The sequence below is a fragment of the Crocodylus porosus genome, unplaced genomic scaffold (genome assembly GCF_001723895.1).
Source record: "Crocodylus porosus isolate Cpor-Errol unplaced genomic scaffold, CroPor_comp1, whole genome shotgun sequence".
In the NCBI taxonomy this organism is placed as follows: domain Eukaryota; kingdom Metazoa; phylum Chordata; order Crocodylia; family Crocodylidae; genus Crocodylus; species Crocodylus porosus.
In genome coordinates this window covers 84340292-84360804 of record NW_017728918.1, presented here as the reverse complement: position 1 = coordinate 84360804, position 20513 = coordinate 84340292, and the positions used below count along the sequence as shown (strand labels likewise).

At 42.9% G+C, this 20513-nt stretch overlaps 1 protein-coding gene across 1 annotated transcript in view; it reads left to right on the top strand.

Annotated features, from left to right (window-relative positions):
* Nucleotides 1–5881: 5881 nt before the first annotated feature.
* Nucleotides 5882–20513, top strand: part of BVES (blood vessel epicardial substance) — an 80922-nt gene continuing 66290 nt past the window's right edge. The window contains exons 1-5 of the mRNA XM_019537819.1: nucleotides 5882–7715; nucleotides 9208–9316; nucleotides 9779–9931; nucleotides 11768–11770; nucleotides 12002–12023. Of these exons, the coding sequence (XP_019393364.1) occupies nucleotides 7225–7715; nucleotides 9208–9316; nucleotides 9779–9931; nucleotides 11768–11770; nucleotides 12002–12023 (778 nt within the window). The 5' untranslated portion in view covers nucleotides 5882–7224. The remainder of the gene's footprint in view (nucleotides 7716–9207; nucleotides 9317–9778; nucleotides 9932–11767; nucleotides 11771–12001; nucleotides 12024–20513) is intronic.

The following is a 20513-nucleotide window of genomic DNA, read 5'->3' as shown; positions in this document are numbered from 1 at the left end:
GCAGCAGGCTTCCCAAGACCACAGGTCAGGTCGGCAGATGGATCCCCCTGCCTACCCATAGAAGAGAGTCTCCGGCTACCACCACCCATCGTCCCTTCTTCTTGGTGGTGCTCATCTTGATCCTTCCCACCATGGGGAGGCCTAGCCTATCCTCCTCCACCAAAGGAACATGCTTCTTGCCCCTTGTTGCCAGGGCTCCATATATATATTTTCTATCAAACTGCTGCACATAGAGATGGAGACTTCCACCTTCCTGGAGTCCATGTCCTCTCCCTTCTGTAGTGCTACCTCTGGCAGTGTTTCCTCCAGTCCTAGAGGTCTCCTCCAGCACTGGCCTCACCACCTTCTGTCTTGCCTGTTCCCCGAGACACACACCACCAGCAGGCACTGCTCACAGTGCAGGCACTGCCCCACCTGGCCATCACTGGAAAGAACCTGCAAGCCACAGTACCAAACCTGGATCTGGGTGGAAGCGTCCTTGGTGAGCGGTCCTGCCTGCACAGAAACCTCATGGGTGCAAACAGAGGCAGTGGCATTGGCTCTGGCATTGTGACGTCCTTCGGCCATTTCTCTGGGTCTCTTACTGCCCTTCTTCAAAGCACACCTTCCCTAGCGAACTCACCTGGAAGCTGGTCTGTTTACTGCTCTTGGCCCCAAAAGGTTCCTTTTTTCCTTGCTTTCTCACACCAAGCTGGAAGGCTTTCTCCTCAAAGGGAGGGGTGGGGAAGGGTGGGTGAGCAAACAGACCAGCGAACTGCTTGCCCTGTTTGCTGCCCCATTCACTGGCTCCTTGGTTGCTATGGGAGTCTCCTTTTATACCCTGCTGGGCCTGCACTGGCTCCGCCCCCTCATTAGGGCTTCTGTCAGGCACAGGCAGCGATCACTTAGCAATCAGCAGTCCCTCGGCTAGCAACGCTCCCAGCTTCTCAGAGCACACCTCCCAAACGCACACATGGCCCAGCAAGCCAAAGGCACAATCAGCCTGGGATCACTTACCTTCCCTGGGCAGGATCTGGTGCCTGGCTTCTCTGTCCCTTCCCCTTCTTCCTATTGCTCCCAGCAAACTGCCTGCAAACTGCTTGTCCTGTTTGCTGGCTCCAAGTTAAAGTTAACTTAAGAGGCAGACAGAAGTGACAATTTTCAGGTGATCTGGCCCCTGGAAATTCTCTACAGACATGATCAAAGAGAAGAGCATGGCTGCAAAGCACTTTAAAAAGGTTTGATCGCACAAAAATATGAGCCCTCATTGCATGAGGGTTTAGATGAAGATGTTTCAAAACATAATGTCTTCAGTAACTTGTGTCTGCGCTGCCTCCCAGTTTCTCAGCTGTTTTCAAAATGGGAGTGGGAAAAGGAAACAGAGGGAGTTCAGTCTGGGTTTTTCTCAGCTAGCACTTGAGGGTGGAGTGGGGTGGGGGGAACGCACTTCAGTCCACCTGCCCCACTCCCCAGCACCAGTTGAGGAACTCCTAGAACAAACTTTCTCCTATTCTTTCCACACCCTCCCATTCTGAAAACAGTGCTGGTGTTGGGAGGGAGGAGGGACTGTTGCTAGGGAAGACAGGCTGCAGGATGACAGCCAGCAGCTGGACTCCCACCCCTCCTCCTGTTTGGACCCAACAGTGAACTTCTGTTTAGTCCAGGGAATCATTAACTCAGAATGCTTCCTGCAAAATGTTATAAGTTACAGCTGCTCTTCTGTCTGCACCCCTTCTTCCCCTCCCCAATGTCATTCTCCCTTCTTCCCCTCCCCAATCCCAACATGCTTAATATTGTAAATTCTAGCCCTAGGCATCAGAGTCTCCCCATGTAAACACCACATTTGATGTTTGTGAATTCCATAGTAGCATAATGGGGGAGGGGAAAGAGGGGGGAAGAAGAGCAAAAATAGCAACAGTGGCAACAGGTGCAAGCCAAGCCACTATTGCTGCCCCCCATGCACTACCACTGCTCAGCCACAAAACTACCCAGCTACACTTCTGGAATTCCACCGTCTGAAACTGGGTTGGGATGTTTGGCACCACTAACTTCAACCCCTGTTTTTGGATCTGGCCATAAATTTTGCTGTAGTACTTCTGACATCAGTAGAATTTATTTTCGGTATTGATTTCAGTGGCTCTTGGAAAAAGCATGTAGTGCCCCAAGGAATTTACTCACTTCAGTGTCAAATAATTTCACTTTCTCTCAGATGCCCATTCCCCAGCTGTTTTTACTAAGGACCATGGTTTCCATTTCTAATTATATGCTGATGAATTCTTGTTTTCTACTTCACATTGCCTCTAATCTTATTTTGAAAAACTGCATTCCGAGAGAGAGAGAGACATGCAGAGAAGAGCCAATATAGTTTCTTAAATTCAGGTGCTGTCTTGCAGTTTAGATATTGAGTAGCCTCTCCCAGGAATACGGAGATGTACAAAAAGAATTCTGAATGTGTTTAAACAAGGTGAAGCATTTAACTTTTCCTGGAGTAGAGTGTAGTGCAGGGGTGGGCAATTATTTTGGGCAGAGGGCTGCTTACTGAGTTTGAGCAAGCCATCGAGGGCCACTTGACAGGCAGCCAGGGGCAGATAAATATTAACTTTCTAAATTTTTTTTAGGGGCCCCATGGGCTGGATAGAATGGTCTGGTAGGCTGCATCTGGCCCATGGGCTGCATTTTGCCCACCCCTGGTGTAGGGTATTACTCCAGGCTTTTGTTGGGTTTTGAGAGAGTTTTTAAGTTCCTTTTGAGAGTTGTTTATTTTTTTTCCAAGATGCTCTTGAAACTTGGTGTTTAAAGTTCCTTGGGTCTTGTTTTGTACAAACCTACCTTCACATGATCTTCTAATATTTGAAAAGCAGTTATTGTAGGCCACTTCTGAAGAGAGGGGTGCAGATATGCATGTACTGAAAAAGGAACATCCTGAACTATGTTTTAGGAGTCTTTAACTGATTTGGGGCCATAACCTGAACTCCTAAAGTCAAGAGAAGTGTCTTCATTGCTTACTATCTCTGTGCCCAGTTTAATTTGTGTCAAAAATGTTAGACTGTGTGAAGCACTACTTACCATCCTTGATAAAATATTCATTAATAAAAGACTAGATCATACTTTTCCAACAGGGAAAATTTCCAGTATGTAGAGGCCATTTACATGTGTAATACAAGAATGAAATTGATATTCTAGGCCTGGTGGTATGAAGTTGACAAGTCCTTAGGATGCTGAAATCATCAGCTGCCTCCATTTTTTGTCTGAAAAGTTTGTTAGAAAACTAAATTTAGGTGTCTGTATGTACTCGGAAGCAATCCAGATCATAAACCTTAGCACCTCTAATCTCCATTTGGGAGCTGGGAGGTGCTTGATATGTCTTATGTGGTCACAGGGCCTGCCTTATAGACAATGATACCATTGAATGCAATAGAAACTATGTTAATGCTCAACCATTCTTGAACATGGCCAGTGGCAGTAGTGTCAGTGCTACTGTCAGGGTATATGTTTCAAAGGAAAAATTGCTGCACTTTGCACAGAACTTGGTGCTACTATCAGTGCACCGCCGCCGTAGGCACTCTGAATGCTTGAGGTGGCAGAGGAGTCCATTGTATGGGTCTGAGTCAAAAGTGAGGTTAGGTGCCTAATGCTTCTTACTAGTTCTATGCCTTCTATGCCTAATGCTTCTTACTAGTTTGCTATGGATACTTCCAGTTCAGCCCTCAGTACCTCAGGCCACCAAGTGCCAAGCACTGTCAATTCAGATCACACTCCTTAGGCAAAGAAACTCCTTAGGTGTTACAGTACCTAAGTGGAGGCATTCACAAAAATGGCTTGGATCTGGCCCAGCCTCTGTATTGTACAAGCAGATGTGAGATATAAGAAACTGTTTTCCACCTCGTAGGAAGAACAAAAGACCTTAGATATAGCTGGAGGCTCCACCGTCTCTTACCCTGCTCTTGCTTCCTTCACTGTAGCCCACTGAAGACAGTGAGAGTCTTCAGCCATTGCCCTCAATGGGCTTAGGATGAGGTCATCTGGCTGCACGTACATTTCTTGCATAATGTTAATTCTGACAGTGACAGCGTTTACCTCTGGCAGTATGTTGGGATTTAACTCTACCATGAAAAGCAGGCCACACAGTCATTTTTCTGCCCATCAACATTGCTTCAAATACCATTTCCATCAGCTCTAGTTCAATCTACACCATTAACGGGGAGGGCGTGCTAATCAATAGGTCCTCTACTTAGAAACTTTAAGTGAAAGAAAGTACTTTTGTGATTTGACAAGGTTTAAATACAAGCCAAACGGTATCTTTTTTTTTTTTTCTGATGGACTGATATTTAGTAATAGGAGTCGCAAGCACATTTTAATTGATAGCAGATACTATGTATGATTAAAGCAACTTACAGTATCCATTCTCAACTGGACTTTAAGAATCAAATTTCTCTATTATGTTACAGTTATGAAATATACCCTACTGGACGTCTCCCAGGGGAAAGAAAGCACTCTAATATTTCTGAAGACAAAAACTGTACAGAAAACTACATATGTATATGTAAAAAACTAGGGGAGACTGCATGGTGAAAGGATATATACATAATGGATAATATTAGTAATACTTGCCGGGTGTATCTACACAAGATGCAATAACACAATATGAATTGGGATGCTTTGTGCTGAAGGCTCCACAGGGTCTTTGTTTTGATCTGCTGAGCCCATCATGGTTTGTCCTTGTCTGTCCAAGATCCTGCTTCTCCCTCTGGATCTGTGACTGCTGAGGGTACCTATGTTCAATTAAAACAATGCAACTGTCAAAGGGGAAAGTTCATGAAAGAAGGAGACCTTTTTCACAGGAGCTGGGCCTATCCTGAGCCACCTTATCTTTCCATTTCAGCTATTTACTCAGTACATTTTCTTTCTCAATACTCTCTCATGCACATACAATGTCCCCACATCCACATATGCAAAACTAAACAACCCCCCAATATACATTAATCAAGCTATTCCTTCTACAAATTAGGAAGGAGGGAAAGAGAGTGCTGCTCTTTAGAGGTGACATAGGTCCATATCGTATGGGCACCACCAAAAGGAAAGTTGATGTTATTGGCAATTGGCTTTTTTTGGCTGATGTCGCCAATAATGTCGCAAATAAATGCCACATCCATGCACAGCCGCAGTGTAGCACGCAGGTGTCCAAGAACTCAGCCCGGCAGCATGGAGAGCAGCATCTGGCTGGTAAATCTGTTGGGGAGGGGGCCTGGGGCAGGAGCTGCCCAGCTGGGACATGGCGTGCGATGGAGCCATGAGCAGCTTGCCTGGAGGATATGGGGGGGCACGGCTGGGGAGTGGCTCCCACTGCTGCATGCACCCCAGGAGGGCATGGGGGGGTAGGGGGAGTGTGCTGGGGGCTGTGCACAGGGTGGGTGGCAGTCATGCTGGGAGGGGGAGCTATAGCCACCCAAAAATTCACCATAGCTTCCCATTGCAGCACTGCTGCCACCCACCCTGAGCCCAGACTGGCCCAGCCCCCACCCCAACCAGGAAGAGCCCAGTGCTTCCCCCAGCTCCAGCAGCAGCCTGCTGTTGCCCAGCACACAGATATGCCCCACCTGGCACAGATCTGCCACCCCTCCTGGGGTGCATGCAGCAGTGGGAGCTGCCTCCCTGCACTTCCCTCCCCACCCCCAGCTCCAGAGGAGCCACATCTCCATCCCATGCCCTACCCTGCCCTGGCTGGGCAGTGCCTGCCCCTGACCCAGTGCCAGCCTCACTCCCTCCCTCACCACAGGGGCTTTGGTCTGCCCCACCTTCCCCCACCCAACAGACTTAGCAGCCAGACCCTGCTCTCCAAGCTGGCAGGCTGTATATCAACAATCAGATTGCTATCAGATGACATGTCTTATTAAAAATTGGCCCTTGGTATTGATCCCAAAAAATCTCCATCAGTGCACCCCTACTATTCTTTTATTTGTAAATGCTCCAGTGTATCTTCAGTACTACAGCCCTTGGAGGAGATGTAGGTACCTAGATGACTAGAACTCACTTGGGAGCAAGAATCTGATTTCACCCCCATGTAATAGAATATTTAAGTTAATAAAAAATGTTTGCTATTTCCTCATGTCTGAGTAATTTCTTTTTGTGTGAAACTTATAGTATAGAATTTTGTCCCTTTTTAATTAATCTTTTTATGCATACTGCATTATTTTTAAAAAACGAATAAACTTGAATATAAAAAGTTGGTTTTGTACTAGCATATGATTAGCTAGGCCTTACATTTCTTTGTAATCTCATTACATTGAGTAATTCATTAAATTGATCTGATCTCATCTTTCATGCCAGTTCTTCAGTACCTCAAAAGGATTATTATTGAATGCCTGACAGCATATTGTTAAGAAATATGCTTTAAAGAAAAAGTTCAGTTAGAAGCATCTTCCAGTTAAAGTGAGGCTTAATTAACCATTATAACGTTTATCTAGAAATTTGTTTCATTTCTGTACTAGCTAGGGTTTTTAAATGTAGATTTTTGGATGAACTTTCAAAGGTATGCTATAACTCAACCAAAAAGTATGCACTTGATGTTAGAGCAGTGGTGCCCTGTCTTTCAGCCTTGCTGGCCAGATCCCAGGCCCCACACACAGGTTGGTTTGTGAACCTGATCTGGCCCTGTGCTGGGCCACATTATCTGGGTCGTGGGGCTTCCTGTGGGTCCAGAAATTTGACAGCAGGGAAACGGCAACTACCACTGCTGCTGTTCCTGCCCTACCAAAGTTCCAGATGTATGGGGAGTCCCGCAGCCCAAATGATGCAGCTCCACAGGACAGAGGTTGACTGCTGTGCTAAAGCAGGTCAGAGGCATATTTGAACTGCTTTCTACTGAAGGCTAGACAAGATGATTATAAAAGATATTTAAGGGCCAGAAATGACCATCAAAGCTTATTTGGCTTCCTAGTGAAAATGATTGTATCACTAGTCCTCTGTTTTCTTCCCCGGGACAGATTAGATCAAGTTATGGATCCAACCAAAATCAGGAAGACACCTGAGCCAATGAGAAACATTGTGGATTTCTGAGCGTGCCAACTTCCTAAATGCTGAAAGACTTAATGTTGCCACCTTAGTAAAGGAGAGCTTGGTGTTATGGTGATCAGTTTAACAGTGGCTACAGGGATGGAAAAACAATGGACCCTCCTACCCATTTTTATATAAAGAAAGAATTGGAAGCTGGAGAAAACTTGGACTAATCAATTGATTAACTCAACCATGGGAGAAAATACAAGTTTTTGGGAAAGCTTGATCTATGCACATCCTACTTGTGTGAACTGGAAGCAAGAGGCAGAAGGATCGATCTACCACCTAGCTAGTATTCTGTTTGTTGTTGGCTTCATGGGCGGAAGTGGATTCTTTGGGCTACTATATGTCTACAGTTTACTTGGATTGGGTTTTCTCTGCTCTTCTGTCTGGGCTTGGTTGGATGTGTGTGCTGCTGATATATTCTCCTGGAACTTTATACTGTTTGTGATCTGCTTCATACAGTTTATTTATGTTACCTATCAAGTTCGGAGTGTTTCCTTTGAAAAAGAATTCCAGGAACTCTACAGTGCCCTTTTTCAGCCTCTGGGAATCTCCTTAAGAATTTATAGGAAGATTGTCCTGTGTTGCAATTCAGAGGTGGTTACACTGGAGAAGGAGCATTGTTATGCCATGCAAGGCAAAACACCTATTGATAAACTCTCTTTGCTTGTATCAGGAAGGTTTGTATCAATTTCCATCTTGGGGAATATTTTTGTCCTTCATAATATTTTAAAATGACTGCATTTATTAAATATGAACAAGCAACATACAGCTATAATAGCTTAAATATGCTGACACCTAATATTTCAGTTTATCCAGGAACTCTCCAGCATAACAACACTGAGCCCAAAAACTGTAATAGCTTAAAGATCAAGATTATTAATTTTTTTTCAAACCATCATATTATACTTCTTCCATCTTTTCTTTTAAAAGTTTTTTTTCAGATAAGTGTGTGCAATTGTATACATCTATGTGTGTGCAATATAATGTATATTACCCACCTCTTGTCCTGTTAATGCTTGAGGCCTTTTCCTACTTACTTATTCTATTAGTATAAACTGTGCTTTATGTATTAGGTTAAGTGATATCCCATGCATTCTGGCCAATGCTAAAATCATTTTTAATGTAGTATCGCCATACTGTAGACCATCTGGCTGCCTCAAGGATGCATTGGAGTGGGAAGGACACAAGAAACAATCTCCCTTTTACGTCAGCTGAGCAAATCAGTCCTTGCCATGGTAGCTATGCTCAAGGAAATGTACCTATCCTTTCACACGGGAAGTTCAGGTTACGCCCCTTCATGAGATGCTTCCTTCCCATATAGCCCTCTAAAAAGCTGTACGTGTAAGGAAACAAAAAGGGAAATTTTCATAGTCGAAGGACATTTACAAACTTTTGGTAACTTATGTAGAAGCCATATGTTTCCATGCTATTTCCTGTTCTCAAACTACAGCCCTTGTAGGGCTCCTGGTACGGTTACTCCTCACTTAATGTCATAGTTATATTCTTGAAAAGTGTGACTTTAAGCAAAATGATGTTAAGTGAATCCAATTACATCACAGTAGTTACTTACTAGCAGGCACTGGCCAAACAATGTTATAACCGAACATTGTGTGACTTTAAGTGAGTGTTCTCCAATAGATCTGTGATGTAATAATGAAACAGTGTTAACCGGGATGACATTAAGTGAGGAATACCTGTACAGCATGACATGAGCTATACATTTTACATGAATAGTGTTTGCCACAGTGCTTCCATTCCTGCCCCTGCCATGTCTCTGCCTTACCCCCTCTAAAATGTAGACCCATTAAACCCTGAAAGGGATTCTACAGCTCTAAAAAGAGGGCAAATGATGTTTCCTCTAAGCATACTAGCCACTTCAGGACACTAGAGCATTTATTCAGTATCTCCATAAGCCAGCTCCTGTGGAATAAGGATTATAGGATTTGAACTGTTCTGGCTTGGTTTTGTGTGCATATTCATCCTGTGTGATCCTGTTAAGACAAACTTACTGAAACAAACCAAATAGTTGAGTAATGAAACAAACCAGAGTATCTCAAACCTCTATATCGATGATACTCACATCTGACTGCTGTTTAATATTACAACTAAGCCACTATTGCACTCTTTACTGCTGTAGATACACTATTAACGTCCACTATATTTTGGTAGGATCAGAGTGACAGTTGATGGAGAATTTCTGCATTACATTTTCCCCCTTCAATTTTTGGATTCTCCTGAATGGGATTCACTAAGACCCACAGAAGAAGGTATTTTCCAGGTAAAACTTCAGGGTGGGTGGGGAGGGAAGGGTAGTGTGGGGACTGTACTTCTGAAAACTGGTGCATTGTTAGTCATTAAGGCTGTCTCTTTGTATTATATCTAGCATTTGAGTATGGTTGGGAGGAATGTCCTTGTTCATGAACCGGTTGCATGTTCTGTTGGTATGTTCTTTTTATTTAGTTTTATAGTATAATTGCAAAATCTTGGGGCACTCTTACACATGCTCCAGTGCATTGTAATTAGAGTGTGTCAAAGCAGACGTGATTAATGCTGGAGCATTCTAATTGGAATGTTCTGATCAACAGAGAAAGGCCTACTGGTGCTGGACTTTTGTGAATATCCAAAGGAAACTCCCAAGTGTTTCACTTAATTAAGAGCAACAGGACCAAGCCTTTACTGCAGTTTTATAGTTGAGATCATTGCCCCAGAATTTAGCTATTTTTAATCTTCTGTTTTACAGGTAACACTTACAGCAGAGACTGACTGTCGATATGTGGCCTGGAGGAGAAAGAAACTGTATTTGCTCTTTGCTAAACATCGTTTCATCTCACGTCTCTTTTCAGTTTTAATTGGGAGTGACATTGCTGATAAACTATATGCCTTGAATGACAGAGTGCACATAGGAAAAGGATTTCGATACGACATCCGTTTACCAAACTTATACCATGTCTCGGTAGCAGAAACATCCAGAGTACAGTCTACAGAGCAAATCCTGAGCAGCTCTTCAAGACAGAAGTTAAATAATGTTACAAACTCTTATGGCCAAAAAAAGAGACTTTTTCTTAATTATTCCCAAGAATAGAAAGGGAAGTGCAAGTTTATAAGCTGGAAAAAATCAAGCTGAACAATACCTAGCAAAGCCAAACTTGATTAAGAAGTGCCATTTACTGTAGTTGTAATAGCTTGGATGCCACCTCTCCCCTGTAGAGCCAGCTGGTTGGCTTGTACATCTTGACTTAACTGGGTGTTTATAATTACTTTCTTTTAGTTGATTTTGTTAGTCTTATTACTTATAAGGGAAAAATGAATCATGATGGGATGAAGCTTTATTGTAATTGTTCTGTCTACTGTATATTTTTAAAGACATTTTCACAGTGATCTTTTTCATATTTATTCAGACATACTTGCCATAACAGATTATGGAATCACTTTTTATTTTTGTGGAAAGTAACAAGCAAGTTGTCTTAATACATCTTGACTTGTTTATTATATTCATAATTACACTGTGTGAACCTTGTCTTATTTAACTCCAATTGACTTTTTTTTTTTTTTTTTTTTCCTTTTTAAAACAGAATGTGAAATACACGGCAAGACCATCCCGTAAATGGTTGATTTCTCTCAGGCTATACTAAAGAGACATTACATGAAAACAAATATGTAATTACTGAACCCAAAAGAGAAGAAGCAATCCTTGTAATTGCTGCTGAGTATATGGTAGGGAAAAGGCTGTGTAGTGCTTCTAATAGAATTTAATGCTGCAGTACCTAGTCTTCAAAGATGTAAGTGCCAACTGTAACATGTACAATAAATATTATAAATCGATTAACCACTGAACCATTGAACATCATGTTTTACAGTAACCTTTTTCATTCAGGTGGTTATAACAAGGCTAACAAGTAAATGTCTGGGGCTACCACCATAAAGCAGTAAACTATGGTATTTTTGCTTCTGAAGCACATTGGTTTAGTTTTCAAAGTTACTTTTCTGTTCCCACAAAGTTTTTTAATGTAAAATATACACTCTGCCTAAGTTTTGTGCTGTCTGAATGAATACAGCTCCACAAGCAAGATTTGGTTGAAAGAAGCTAGTTTTATACCTTTTCCAATACATTTTGAGGTCATTGTGCCTTTTGGGGAGAGATGTATGAATGTCTTTCCTACCTAACCTTTTTGATGCATGTCTGTAATCCGAAAAGGAAGACTAATTTCTTTTCTTTTCTTTTTTTTTATGAGGCAGGTTTACAGGTTGATAGCTAATAAAGGTAGACTGCTTTTTCAATGTTTAGAACTTAAAAATTGCTCTAGGGTTTGGGAGGAAAAGCTCTGTCCCCCCAGACTGACTGTCAGAGGCTCTGCAATTGGGAGCGGCAAGAGGCACATGCGAAGCGGCCAGGGTGGGACGGCAGCAAGACACGTGGCTAGGCTGATCCGTGCTCCCTGCCACCGGAGCTGGGCCGCATGAGTGGGGCAAACCCCCTCCACTCTCTGCAGTAAGGGAAGGAATGGGGCAGTGGTGAGTGAGGCCTTGGCTTGGCCGGGGTGGGGGGGGTCAGAGCCCAGGTATGCGGGGGTGCTCCTGTGCTGCACGCAGCCTGGTGGAGGCCCAGGGGCCATGTGCCCTCTGGATCTGTGTGCGGGGCAGAGGTGGCTGCTGCTGCGTGTCGGGCTTTTGCACCCCGAGCCACGTGCACAGGTCAGAGGAACATGTGCCCCCTGGGCTTCTGCTGGAGTGTGTGCAGTGGCAAGAGCCCTCCCCCACATACCTGGATGAGCTTTCCGGGCTCTGACCCTCCTCCGGCCCTGCTGGGGTCCCACTCACCTGGTGGTAGGGGGCACAGGTGGCAAAAGTGGGGGGCTGTTAGGGCTTAGCCCCCCTCACATGCAGGGTAGTGGTAGGGCTGCAAGGCAGCCTGGCTGCAGGCTTCAGGCGGCTGCAGCAGGGGTGGGTAGCAGTGTGACTGCAGCGCTGGGGGAGGGGAGGCGGGGGTTGAAGCAGGGGCAGGCCCTGCACAGCCAGGGCAGGTGCAGGACAGAGCCATGAGCAGCTTGTGTAGGGAGAGGAGCACGCAGCCCTGGAGGGCATAGTGGGGCGCATGCCCTCAGATCTGTATGCGGGGCACAGTGGTGACAGGCTCCTTCTATCGTGGCTGTATGGCTGCACGGCTCTCGGGCCAGGCTGGGAGGTGGTGGTGGGGGTCATACAGTGAATTTTTTGGGTGTCTGTAGCCCCACTGCCAGCGCTGCTGCATGGTCAAAAAGCCATGCCGGGAAGAGCCTGGCACTGCCTTGGCCATAGCTGGCCCTGCCCTGTTCCATGTGCCTTCCCAGGCTGCAAGCCCCCACTTCCCGCATAAGCCACTCACAGCTCTGTCCCACTCCTGCCTTGGCTCTGCAGCGCCTGCCCCTGCCCCACTCCCTCCCTCAGTGCTGTGGAGGAAAGGCAGATCAAGGCCCCAGCAGTGAGGGTGGGAGCAGGGCACAGGCAGGAGCTGGAGGGTGGGGGACAAGCAGAGGCCTGGGGGGTGAGGGAGGGAGTGGGGCACATGCAGTAGCAAGGGGTGCGAGGCCTGGGAGGCATGCTCCTGCCTGTGCCCCGCTCTCTCCCTCACTGCTAGGGCTTCAATTTGCTCTGCCCCTTCCCCCACAGACTTACCTGCTGGAGGGGGGCACCCAAATAATTTTTTCTCTCTCTGCCTTGATCTGCCCCCCCCTCCCCCCCACAGATTGACCTGTGGGGTGGGGGTGGTAGCACAGGGTAGATCTTGGTTTGCTTTTTAATTCAAAAAGTGATCTCCTACCCATAAAGGTTGGAGACCACTGAGCTATATAATATTGCACATAATGGGATTTAAAAAAAGAACAGTTTCTAAAATTGATTAGAAGAAAAAATTGCCGTGACCTTCACTCAGTCAAGGCAAAAGTACAGTATTGTATAAAACTAGGTTGTTTCAAGTTTAGATTTGTCCTTTTTTAATAGTGTAATAAGACAAATACATAGTGGACATGTCTGAGACAATGCGCAGAAAACATTCTACTGTGTGTTAGTGTGGCAGGCAAAGTGCTCGCTAATGCACAGCAGATTTAGTCTAACTTTCAGTAGCATCACAAAAAGAAAAAACATTAATCTGTCCTGCTGTAGCACCAATTATGGCACATTAAATTAGTATCTGTCATTACTTAATGCGCCAAAATTATGGTGCGTTAATGAACATGTAGACTCGCCTGTTGGTGCACATCCTAATGACCTAATCCTAAATTCATATTAATTAAAACTGCTGCATTATATAATCCCTCTTCTACATAACCTGTCTGTAGAATAAATGCTTTTATTTCTGCAAACATGTGGTATGCACTGCAGACACAGAACCACTTGTAGGATTTGACGCTGCATGGTGCTGAGTTCTGTTAATGGATTGGAGTAAGAGCATGCATTGCTATGCAGTGCTGCAGTTCAAATATTTTAACTTTCTCACTTGCATTCTGCTGATTCACCCATCTAGGTTAGCTGAACCTAATATCCTACTTTTCTAAAGACTTAAAAAAGAAATCAGAAACTTTAAACAAAAAATAGTTATTTCCAAAATATTTAAACCTTACATTTAGGATAGACTAAAGCCAAGGATTTAATTTCCCTCGCTATAATCAGTCTTGAACTAATGCAAGGTTTTTACACTCGCTATTTTATAAACACAGACTACAAACAGCAATTGAAACCTAGGCTTCAGGGCTTTGTAATGTTGTACAGGTTTATTGCTCTTGGATATTGATACAAGAGATTGCTTTTACCTATTGATACTTTTAAAAGTAGGAGTGAAATCTTGGCCCTGCTGAAATCAGTGGCAAACCTATTTCTGTCAACAAATACCATCATCATAGACTCCATAAGAGTATGCTCTCCTTTTATAAGAGGGGTCAAAGAAACTTGCCCACACACTTCTGAATCAATCCCATAATTTCTGCAATATCAAAACAGGAACTTGCTGACTTTATTTTAAAACTTTAAATGATGTAGCACGATTCCTTAAATTGCTCTAATAGTTCGTCACTTTCTGGCACCTTGTGACTTATTTTGAGACTGAATTTTAATTTGCCCCCAACCACCATGCCTTGTTCTGCTTCCTTCTCTGCTCGCTCTCTGCTAGAGTCATTTGCCATCAAAAATATCTTCCCCATATAGGTACTTGTAGAATGATCAATTCATTAAACTACTCTTGGACTAACTAGGCTGAGCTTCTTTAATCTTTTGTTATTAGACAAGTTTTGCAGCCTTCGTATCACTTTTTGAAAAATGTCCCATTTCTCATCTCTTTTTTGGAAGTTTGAATACCAAAAGATCTTATCCATAAAACTCAGTTCTACACACAGGGAGATGTAAAATATGATGGCAAACCCACATATTCTTGCTGTGATGGCATGTGACTTGCAAAGTATTTTTCGTGAAGATGTACATCATTTACTTATGCCAAAATGGATAGGGTGAAATAATAAAACCTCTTACCCTGTCATACTGTCTGTATGCATGGTTGTAATGAGAGAGAGGAAGAATTCAAACCTAATTGTAATCTGATTTACACCAGTATCTTAATAAGAAATCAAACAGTGCTAACCTACTTAATTATACTTGCTTACTAGGGCTGTGTGAAGCTTCAGGTGGTGAGGAGATTCGGCCCAATTTGGTGGCCTAATCACCAAATCTGAATTGAATCGGGGGACCACTAAAAAGGTCTGAATTGAGTCAGCTCTCCAAATCAATTCGGAGAGCTTTGATTTGGGCAGTCCCTGTCTGCTGCAACAGGGAGCTGGAGCTGGTCTCAGAGCTGGTAAGTAGGAGGCAGGGCTGGAGGAGGGGGGAGGGGACTATGGGGGTATTCCAGCCAGGTCTCAGCCCCACATTGCTGCCCTGCCGCCAGCTCCTGGTGCGTTTAAAACAAAAAAATAAAAAAAGCCCACTCACTGGGTGCTGCCAGGCAGGGGGACAATCCTCACTGCCCAGCATTGTCCCATGCTGTGTGGGGGGCTCTACATGAGCTCCCTGACCCTCCCACTCTCCCAGTACCACCCCCCATGGCTGCCCCACCTACCCCAGGTCCAGCCCTTTAAGGAAAAAAAAAAAAACAAACCCAAAAAGCCTCAGGGCTTCAGGGAGCTCATGGACGTGCCCCCATGTGGCATGGGGCAGCGGGGATTGGCCCTCGCCAGGCAGGAACCACTGAGTCTGGGGGTTTGGGGTTTTGCTTTTTTTTTTTTTTCTCTTAAAGGGTCAAAGCCTTAAAGGGATGGGCCTGAGTGATTCGGAGATTCGGCAGCAATCAAATCTCTGAAGCAGATTTGGCCAAATCAACTCAGGACAGTGATTTAAATCACCAAATTAAATCACTGTCCTCCAAATCCAAAGCTAATACTAGCTGCTTCGCACAGGCCTATGGCTTATACCAGTTTTAAGCCAACATGACCTCATCAGTGGAGTTAAGAAGCATTGTATAGTTAAACTGCTACTTCATAGATGTACTTTAAGTGGCAACTTGGTTTCTGAATAGTTCCACGCTACCTGGTGGAATGGCTCCTGAAATTGAGCCCAGTTATACATGAGTAAGAGTGGAAGAATCTGGTGCAATGTGACCATGTACTTGTTTATTTGTGCATCATCCAATTGATTAATGCGTTAAGAATGTTTTAAACAAGTCAGGCTGGAATTCCCCTTCTGACCTGCAGAGGGGTTCAAATTGCATGCGACTACACAAGCAAAATTAGCTGTGCTTTAGGAGGGAAGCAATATGGAGAGAAAAGGATGCTACCAGAGAGGCATATGTTAATTTGGAGCTTTGGCAACGTTTTCTTAGGGAATTCAGCTTTCTTGCTGTGAGGAAACACTGGTTGTGGAAGTCTGTTTTTGGTGCTACAGGCCCCTGATAGAAAAATGCATGGTTGATGAAGCATGTAAAGAATCATGGGCTTTATTCTGCCACTTTAAGTCCAAATGAAATCAAATAATATATGAATAAGTAGCAGAATCTATCCCAACTTTCAGTTCAACAGGACCCTGATGCAGATGTAAGCATGAACATCTAAGAGAATGTACCCTATGTAGTATTCTGCATTGTTCAATTTTTCTAATCAGTTTAGGAAAGGGAAAGGTTTACAATAGAACTAGACCCAGACAACCTCCTTCAAGACCTGCGTTCCAAATAATCATTTACTTCCGAATAAGCCCTATACTTTAGTTCTATTTGTTCAAAGAAATATTGAGAACTGAGTACAGTATGATAGGTCATGTGCCTGACAAGCCTATTTGGAGGGAAAAAAGAAATAGCGGAGGACGGTGTACCAGATGATTGCAGATTCTTGGATAAACATGTATCCTTTGAAATTATGTTCCCTTACAATCATGCAATCGTGTGTTTGGTATCACCTTCCTAAAAAAAAAAAGTTTGAGAGGACATTTTTGTAAGTGACCTCATGTAATGCATACTATTATACATTTTCAGTACATATGAAAAATTAAACTAGTGTTGTACCACTTTGGTAAACTAATCCTGCAAGCCATCTGTTGTTGACCCACTCACAGTTACATACAGAAATGAAAAGAAATAAAAATAAACTGTGCACTGAAGTCAAGGAATGAAAACAGGTAAAAAAAAAAACTCAACTTCTTTTCTACTGATGCAATAATTGAATTTATTTTTTTTAAATAATAGCATATTGCAAAAATAATTTTTGGTATGAGGGAATGAGTACCGTGTCAAACTTGACTCAGTAGGCTACTATTGAAAGGTATTTATTTAGGTTGTATTAATATACGTGTGAATTAAGTATACTACCTATATTGCTAAGTCCTGAAGTACATATACTTTTTGACTCTGCTTGTATAATTCATACTAACTTTTCTTTTTCTAAAACGTTGTTTATGTCTGCAGTTTCTAGTTGATCCATATATCTTTTATATGTGGCAAAAGCTGTAGAGTGTCTTATATGTACAGTACCGATTGCCATAAATAATCAGATTGAAAATCCAAATGTCTGTCATGACAATGGAATTTTGTGATATTAATAATCTACCGTGAAGGTGCTCAAGATGCCCACCTCCTATACACAATCTTCTCTGTTATTTTAACTTCCAAAGTCTTATTCTTTATTTTACATTGAGCCTCATCCTGACATGAATCAAAGGAGTTAATTGTGCTTAATGTGTAAATGAATTGAAGGGTGTAGGTGGAGCTTTGTAGATAAAAAATGTGTAGGAGAAAAGCAGCACAAGCAAGTCATGTGAGATTCCAGCTGCTCTCAGAGGCTTAATACCCAGTGTGACCTCAGTGGGACTCTTTGTACAAGTAAGGGTATTTTGCTCCAGGTCAAAATTAATATGCTACTAGAATTCACCTACAAAGCAGCACATAAACATAATTATCAAGTACTGGGGAAATAAAATATTTCAAAGAACTTTAAGGGAATAGAGGGAGGATATTCTGGTGGTTAGAGCACTATGTTGGGACATGACATCTATTCAATTTTCTACTTCACCAGCAACCCAGCAGTAAAACGGGGATAGTGGTACTTTCCTCCCTCACAGTGGCTTTACTGAAACAAATGCAAGGAGGAGTATGAGGCACTCACTCAAATATTGCAATGATGAGGTTGTATAAGTAGGCAATCATGATAAAGTTATTCACAGTCCCTATTTGAATGCATCCTTTGCTTTTCTCCAGGGACAGTGGATAATTCTTGAATTAAACTCTTAGGCTTCAGTTGACATGTCTATGAGGCCTGATTTGTTTTTGGAGATCTTGACCTCTTTGCCTCAGTTCGCCAGAGCTTAGTTGAAATAATACCACCACCCCCAAGTTTCACAGTGGGTCTATGAAGATAAACATATGTATGTTTTTTGAACATTCAGTGACTGTGGTCAGAAAGCAGGGTAGATTTGTACTTTATAGATGCTCATGAAGAAATTCATTAGTTTGTATTCAGTACATGATTCACCAAATGAAGCTCCAGCCACACATTCACTGTTTGGGGTATAAATAAACACTCAATAGATAAATAGTAACTGCATAGGGCAGAACTCCCATGGGAAAAAATATAGTATGGGACATAATCTAAGACTATCATAATACATATATGCAAAGTGGCTGAGTTAAGATTGCACAGGTAACTGGCATTTTCTATCTTTGCTTAGATTTGAAACTTCAAAGTTCTTATAACATAGATTCTTTTTGGGTAGTCTCAGCCCCTCTTGTTGCAGCGAAGTCACCACACATAAAAGGAATTCAAGATTTCATGGAGGCAAGGAAAGAGCAAGAGGGAAAATAACTCTGTAGTCTAGCGGTTAAGTCATTCACCTAAGGGGAGAGAGTCTCAGGTTTCACTGTCAGGATTCTTTCTGCATTTTACAGTCTGAATAAAACACAAACTTTGTCTAAGAGCAGGGACTAGAAACCAGGACTCCTTGATTGTCTTAACTGCAAAGCTACAGAAGCAGGTGCCTGCTAGAACTCCTTCTTTATGGCACTAGGGCAAGCCTACACTCAGCCACTTAGAAAGATAGCAGCCCCACACTCAAGTCTGACCTATTATGTCAGCAATAAACTCCAGTGCAATAAATACCATAGTTTATGTAGACATGCCCAATTTTATATAATCAGTGGGTGCATCTACATGTGCATTAGGGTCAGATTTGAGACTCCTAATTTTTTTATCTGATTTTGATATATTTTACATTATATTGTACTAAGACACTTACTTTACTAAGGCCTTATTTTAGTTTCTAGATATGTAGGACTCTCCTGTGCCATGTTTTAGGAAGAGCTGCCAGTGAATAATACATCATAGCCATTACTTGTTTTTGCCAAGTCTCCATTGTCTTGTCCTAACTCAATTACAGGTTTTCAGTACAGTGAGCGTGCACTTGGCATATAAACTGTCATTTGAAACAGTTTGGGGATTCATTATAGAGTGTAAGTAGAACATTACGATATATATAGGTGCCATTACCAATGTCAGATTTAGAATATAAAATGTGCTGTTATATGGTTTTGTTAACTAATGGCACTTTGCATTTTGCCATGGGCAATTTATGTTAGAACTGTATTTCAAATAGGGCTTTATAGCCTTAGATTAATATAGTATTGGGTATAAGAAGTGATAATGACTTTCTTAAAATGTATGTAGGTACTTTAGCATGTATTTCTAAGCACTTCGATGCATTTGTTTTTTTACAGAAAAAGGAACATTAATACCTATTCAGTGGTCATTTTTTCTATGTTCACTGAAATTTGAGGAAAAGATTTTAAAGGATTTTGTGCTAAGTACTTTAAAAGAGCATTCAGATTACTTCAGGAATATTTCATCCTAGTTTTTCTGGTAGAGTTTAAAATAAACTGCAGTATACATTGGCAGTCATTTTATTGTAGTTAATTAAAACAACAGAGCATGACATCAAAATTAGGTCTGTTGTTTTATATGTTTACAAAGTGAGTGTTTTGAGTCCACAAGAAATGCAGATTCAGACTCAGTGGGCAAATCTACATAAGATGTTTGCTGTGGAGTAAACTAATTAGTTCCACAGTAAATGTTTCCCATCTACATGTGCAGCCCTGTTAGGCTGCAAAAAACTAATTAACTCCACAGCAGGCTAATACTTGTAAATACAAGTCCTATCTGGCTACGGATGATTTTATTCCACAGCAGCACAAATGCAGATGCTGACATCATAGCCCAGCCCCTGTCAGCTGGCTAGGCATGAGGGTGCTTCAATGCAGTGGCTGCCTGCTGGCTAGCTCCTACAATGGAGCAGCCTCAGCCAGTCCCCTCAGCATGTTGAGCCAGGTTGGAGCAGTCCTAGGCTGGCAGGCTGACGCTTCAGGTTCCCTGCTAGCCAGGGCTGCTTTGACCCAGCACAATGTACTGCAATGCTGGGTGTCTGTGTAAATGCGGAGCCCACCAGCAATAAACTCCAGTGCAACAAGTACTGGAGTTTACGTAAACATGCACATTATATACTCAGTGGGTGCATCTACATGAGCAACTAGCATGCCTGAATAAACTCTGGAGTTTATTGCTCCCAGGTGTGCTGTTTCATAGATTTCATAGACATTAGGGCTGGAAGTGACCTCAAAAGATCATTGAGTCCAGCCCCCTGCCCAAACGGCAAGAAGTCAGCTGGGGTCATAGGATCCCAGCAAGATAAGCATCCAGTTTGCTCTTGAAGGTGTTCAGTGTAGGTGCTTGAACCACCTCTGATGGCAGGCTGTTTCAGACCTTGGGGGCTCAGACAGTAAAGAAATTCTTCCTTATGTTCATCCTGAAACGGTCTCACAGTAGTTTATGACTGTTCAACCTCGTCATCCCTTGGGGCGCTCTGGTGAACAAATGGCCACCAGCATCTGGGGGAACATCCCTGATAAACCTATAGGTAGCCATCAGATCACCCCTGAGCCTGCGCTTTTCCAGGCTAAAGAGTCCCATGGCTCTCAGCCTGTC